The sequence below is a fragment of the Triticum aestivum genome, chromosome 1B (genome assembly GCF_018294505.1).
Source record: "Triticum aestivum cultivar Chinese Spring chromosome 1B, IWGSC CS RefSeq v2.1, whole genome shotgun sequence".
Classification (NCBI taxonomy): domain Eukaryota; kingdom Viridiplantae; phylum Streptophyta; class Magnoliopsida; order Poales; family Poaceae; genus Triticum; species Triticum aestivum.
Window position 1 is genome coordinate 175,155,855 of NC_057795.1, and position 6,000 is coordinate 175,161,854.

The following is a 6,000-nucleotide window of genomic DNA, read 5'->3' on the forward strand; positions in this document are numbered from 1 at the left end:
CAAGTTTTGCTCGACTCCAGCCAGAAAGGAGCGATGACGGCGGTGCGCCTTCGGCTCGCTTCAGTGATTGTAGTCGTCACTAGGTGGTCTACGGATCTGGATGTAATTTTTATTGTTTTCAGTGTTCGTTGTACTACTATGATTAAAGATGGGTCAAAACTTTTTCAAAGAAAAAGAGATAATATGTGAGGTCCGGATCTCAAAATCACTAGATCATCGATGGCGCGCGTTTGCTGCGTCCGTCTATTTTGACTCATAGTTGTTAGGGATATAAAGTAATTTGCTTACATTTGCATGTGCCAGTATCAAGTATTATGTTTTTATTGACATAGATATGTCTATTTTGGTTTTCAAAAAAAAAGATATGTCTATTTTGCATGTGCCAGTATCAAGAGTAAATATGTCTATTTTGCTGACATATTTACTACTGAAGCTGACATATTTACTCTTCTATGTATGAAATATGAAAAATATAATACTAATATTTTTTGGTCTTTTAAGAACAACAATGGTAATAGAATTTCCTGCTAATACGTAGTGGCATGAAATATGAAATATTAAATACTAAACAAGTTTTTGCCTTTTAAGAACTTTAACGAATTGAACTTTCTCGATTAAGAAAACATAGCACTGATCAATACTTGTTCATAAAAGAACAATAAAAAAACACATAGAAGAGTAAATATGTCAGCTTCAGTAGTAAGACCAATCACTATACAAAGTATACACCATGAACACATAGCGTCCAAAATGGCCTCACAAATTCCCCAACTTTGAGCAAAAGGAACTCAAGATTTAAGGGCATCACGCAACTATATGATATGTAATATTGAGAACATTGAACAATGACCTTCCAGGTTCTCATGATCTCTTTCAAGGCTGCCTATATCCTGGTATTTGAAACATGATTCAAAGCCAATATTTAAATCTACATGAGAATTTCAGCAAACATTCATTTTACAATTTCCTTAACCAAGACAATATATGTGTCTACATGAAGGAGCACACCTTACAGTATGCAATTTTCTTGATTTGCATCTCCTGCCACTCATGCTGGAAAACCCTTCATTTTGTAGTGTTGTACATGGCATCAGGCTGCTACTTTTACCTTCAGACATGCTGCAAAAATAATAACTGAAGATGCATACATACTACCTTACCTGACTTAGATCTTTGCTTTCCTGACAACTACTCCAGAGTTGAACTTCTTGTATATTAAAGAGCGGATATTACCCAAGATGAGAGCACAAAATGCTTAGCCTTGAGATGTGCTCCTTCCTTAAGATTCACAATAATCTGCTAAGTGTTATATGTGCGGACACACCTCGCACTTTAAGATCGCGTTGATAACGCCGCAGAAGTTTAGAAGGAATGTAGCCCCTGTTAGCACAACAATACACGACCAGACCAAAATCTAGACCAAATCAGTGTTCCTTTTTCACGTACCCAATAATTGCATACTGTCTGATAACAAGCAACAGTCAACAAGAAGTCAGCTAGATAATAAGGGAGTGAGCAAGATGCCGGGCAAAATGGAAACTAAGAAAAAAACATGTCTGACAAATGGCTAGAGGTCACAGACACGGAATGAAGAAAGGCAAACATCCTACACAACATGATATATGAGCAAGCGGAGGATGTAGTAATGCAGCGATAGCAGAAATGATTTCATCATCGGTGTCGGAGAGGTTGACTGCGCAGAGGTTGGAGAAGGCCGCGATCATCGACACGACCTTGAGGCCCATCGCGGAGATGTGCGCCATGGTGGGGAAGTCGTTGAGGCGCTGGATGATGTTGTTGGCCTGGGCGACGCCGTCCACCACCACGCAGGCAGTCCAGCCGCCCCGTTCGGATCGGAGCATGGGGTTGCCTCAGAGATCCACCGACCTCGAGCGGTAGTGGTTGTGGTGGCGGTGCCGGCGGCGGCACAACTTCGCCGGAGCACTTTCGCTCGAACGAGCGGCCATGGCGTCGATCAGAATCGCGTGCGGCGGCGGATCCCCTTCCCCCCTCGCGTCGAGCGAATATTTTTCAGGAGCGACAGCGATCGATCGGTCTGGGAACGGCCGACACATCCCATCCCATCTCTTTCACACACCCCCGTGGATCCAATCGACCGACGAACACCGGCCGCTCCTCTCCTCTGTGCGTCGCTCCTCTTTGCGCCTCGCAGGTCGCATCGGGACTTGATTGGATGGACGCGGTCGCTCCTATTCCCTTTTAGCGAAGCCCATGAGTGGACCAGCTTTAGCGAAGCGCTGGAATGGGCTGACCGACGGCCTAAAGGCCTCCGTTTCGGCTAATGGAGCAACAACCCACAGGATAGCCGGGTCAGTTAACACAGAACGGCACACCCACGAAATCGGACGGCCAGGAAGTCCTGAACCGGGAAAACGGACGGCCGAAAACGCAAATCGCTGTAAGAGCTTTGTTTAGGTGCACTTATACCGTCCTTAAATTTTCTTCACGCCTGCAGTCTTTTGAAACTAGGGCGGATGGGCATACCCATTACCCAGCAGATTCCTCATAGGATGTGACCCTACGCAATTAGTGAACCCAGCGGCTTTCGTTGACCGCTGAAATCGTTGACTGACAGCAAACTTGTCGACACCCTTGCAACCCTGCTGTACCGCGGCGACGGACGACGACTCTGCGACAGGTACGGGGCAGCCAGAGTCACCGTATTTGTCCAGTGGAATTCCGACTCCAATCGACTTCATTCCCCTTCCGAAAATCAAAGAAGCAGCAGAAATGCAGGGGTAGCAGCTCACGCCATGTCCAAATCCAAATCCAAATAGCGTCGCCACTTACAAGACTTTTTTGGGTGTGTCGCTCTCTAAGGAATATTCCGTGCCAGGCCACCGCTTCTTAAAAGCTTCTCTGACTCTGACTCGATAGGCGGAGGAGGAGGCTACGCTTATAAGGAGGAGAAGGAAGCAAGGAGGGAGGCAGCAAAGCACCATGGATTCCCTCTGTAAGTGCCACACCATGGCCTCTCTCTCTCTCTCTCTCTCTCTCTGAATAATGCATAGATTTGATGCAAGTTAGCGCCCATGTATGTGTTTTCCCCCACAAAACCTCGACTTGATCTGAATTTGATGATCTTGCTATTCTGAATCTCGGAGTAGCGCAACTTCATATGGCAAAGATGAAATTTGTATCAAATTGGTTCGTCAGAATCTTGAGTAGTTGCTTAGTTTCAAGATCCTGTAAACTGAATGCATTCTCTGACAGGGCACGCCTCCGTCATTGTCCTGGTGCTCGTATTCATTGGAGGATCCGATGCCAACCCAGCCGCCCGTCGCCACGGTCAGCTGGATGTAAACCACAAGAAGCAGCCACTACAGACATCCAGACCTTACAACATTGCCCACAGGGGTTCCAATGGCGAAATACCCGAAGAGACAGCTGCAGCATATTTGGTAACCAGCAATTTACTCCTCGATGACTTGCCCTTCCTTCTATGTTGCATCAGATTCAGATGGTACATCAAATTCAACTGTACTCCTCCGTTTCCAAATTACTTGACACAGAAATGGATGTATCTAGAACTCAAAATACGTCTATATACATCCATTTACGCGACAAGTAATTCCGGACGGAGGGAGTATTGCGTATTGAACCTAATAGTCTTCAGCGCCCGAGAAGACTATAGTATAATTTTAGGACAGCACATTCACATGCCCAACCATGATGAAAGGAGGTGGATGCTGAAGAATATCCCGAAGATCATGTCATGTCCAGATTGTTAGCCTGTTTTTTAAACTGGTGGAGATTCTATGAAGACTGAAATCCAATATCTTAATGCAAGCCTATTTTTTTTTGAAACCGAACCTGAATATATTTGTGCATTGTTTATGGCAGAGGGCTATCGAGGAAGGTGCAGACTTCATAGAGACTGATATACTTGCATCAGAGGACGGTCATCTGATATGTTTTCATGATGTAACACTGGAGAACACGACCGACATCGCCAGCCGTACCGAGTTCGCTGGCAGGAAGAGAACCTATGAAGTCGAGGGAGTAAATATGACTGGGTGGTTTACTGGTATGTGAAACTCTGTCTCAAGCTTCTTTTGTTGCTAACTTGCTATTTCTAACATTTTTTGGTCCAGAATCTACTTCTGACTTTTGGAGTTCTTCTTGCTTCCAGTGGATTTTACACTAAGAGAACTAAAATCACTGAGGGTGAAACAGCGCTTCAGTTTCAGGGATCAACAGTATAATGGTATAACCTTTGTCTTCTCTATTTCTTGCTTTCTTATTTTTTTATTGCATTTTACTGCCCTTGAATATGATTCTCATGTTTGCCATCAACAATGAAATAAAATCATATTAGTCTCAGTCGTGTGTAATTGGCATGCCTTGATACTTATTTAGTTATTACCTCCGATCCATAATAAGTGTCGCAGTTTTGAACTGGGTTTTGAACTAACCCCAGTTCAAAACTGCGGTACTTATTTTGGATCGGAGGGAGTACTATTTAATGTACTTTTAAATACATAACTCTTGTTTCTTTGCTACTGCTAATAATGTTCTCCTACTATATTGCAGGGAAGTACAATATTCTTACATTTGATGAGTTTATCTTGATTGCACTTCATGCTGACAGGGTGGTCGGAATATACCCAGAGATCAAGAATCCTATTTTTATCAACCAGCAAGTAGGTGATTTCAACCCGACAAACTCCTTGGAACACATTGTTTACTTAAGAAATGAACCAACTTTAATGTCTACTGATTTCTTGAATATTTTTCCACAATATGATTTTTGAATAAACATGCAGGTCAAGTGGTCAGGTGGCAAGAAGTTTGAGGACAAGTTTGTCGAGACGCTTCTCAAGTATGGCTACAAAGGCAAATATATGTCTGAAGATTGGCTCAAGAAGCCGCTATTCATCCAATCCTTTGCTCCAACTTCACTAATTTACATCTCAAACATTACAAATGCTCCAAAGCTACTTCTAATAGACGACACCACAGTTCCAACTCAAGATACCAACCAGGTAAGATCAGCAGTAAGCACTACTTTTTTTTTCTACCAAGTTCATCACCCGAAAACTCCTAGTTATCAAAGACCATTTCTAACCTGCAGTCATACTATGAGATAACTTCGAACGGCTATCTCGCGTTCATAAGGAAGCATGTAATTGGGATTGGGCCATGGAAGGATACAATTGTCCCCCCAGAGAATGACCATTTAGGCCCTGCAACTGATCTTGTGGCACGGGCACATGCTCTGAATCTTCAGGTGAGCAACACATTTCTCTCTGTTATACATTTACATATACATATGCCAGGTCTTAGATGACAGTACCTTGCTCAATAATGGTGGCGTTCTAGGTGCATCCATACACATTCAGAAATGAGAACTCATACCTGCACTTCAACTTCCATCAAGACCCTTATGCTGAATATGAGTACTGGCTCAGAGAGATCGGAGTCGATGCGCTGTTCACCGATTTCACCGGCAGCTTGCACAAGTACCAGGAGTGGACAGCTCCACACCAAAACAAAGAAAAGAAGTGCAAAGGACCTCCTGCATGAGATCGCCAAGACGCTGAAGTTTGATGCTCACTAAAGCTTAGGTTGCCAAGTCTGTATATACCTCCTCCCTTTGAGGAGCTATTTCATTGTTGCCGGTACCGAGAAAATGGACTGGTTAATACCATTCTATGTAATTGCTTCCTACAAATCACGGGAAGTGGCAACCGTAGAGCATCATGGAGTTCCAAAACACTTCATTTAGTGAAAAATTTCTTCCCATTTTGGAGGGATATGCCAACGTTTTAAAAACTGGATAAGTTGGCATGCAGTCTGAACCGTTTTCCTGAGCATAGGCGAGGAGGCGGCCGACTTAGGCGCTGTTCGGGAGTCCACCGGCTCCGTGAAAATTAAGAATCTCTGGAGTACCGTTTCGCTGGCTCCGCACTTTTTTACTAGAACTCCGTCAGACTCTGGGAGCGGCCTCGCGGATCGGAGGGGCTCCGAACAGGCCCT

General features: G+C 44.1%; 1 protein-coding gene across 1 annotated transcript; it reads left to right on the forward strand.

Annotated features, from left to right (window-relative positions):
* The first annotated feature begins 2,666 nt into the window (after positions 1-2,666).
* LOC123114266 (glycerophosphodiester phosphodiesterase GDPD6) lies at positions 2,667-5,796 on the forward strand. Its single transcript, XM_044535685.1, has 8 exons — positions 2,667-2,974; positions 3,235-3,422; positions 3,865-4,048; positions 4,154-4,228; positions 4,555-4,664; positions 4,788-5,006; positions 5,096-5,251; positions 5,344-5,796. Exons 1-8 carry the CDS (start codon positions 2,962-2,964, stop codon positions 5,545-5,547), a joined length of 1,149 nt encoding a protein of 382 aa, XP_044391620.1. The 5' UTR covers positions 2,667-2,961; the 3' UTR covers positions 5,548-5,796.
* Positions 5,797-6,000: the final 204 nt, after the last annotated feature.

What these genes read in the sequence shown, in the direction of transcription:
- LOC123114266 (XM_044535685.1), top strand. An exon ending in CAGGGATCAACAGTATAATG is followed by an intron (nt 4,229 to 4,554) that starts GTATAACCTTTG and finishes ACTATATTGCAG; the next exon opens with GGAAGTACAATATTCTTACA. An exon ending in CAACTCAAGATACCAACCAG is followed by an intron (nt 5,007 to 5,095) that starts GTAAGATCAGCA and finishes TCTAACCTGCAG; the next exon opens with TCATACTATGAGATAACTTC.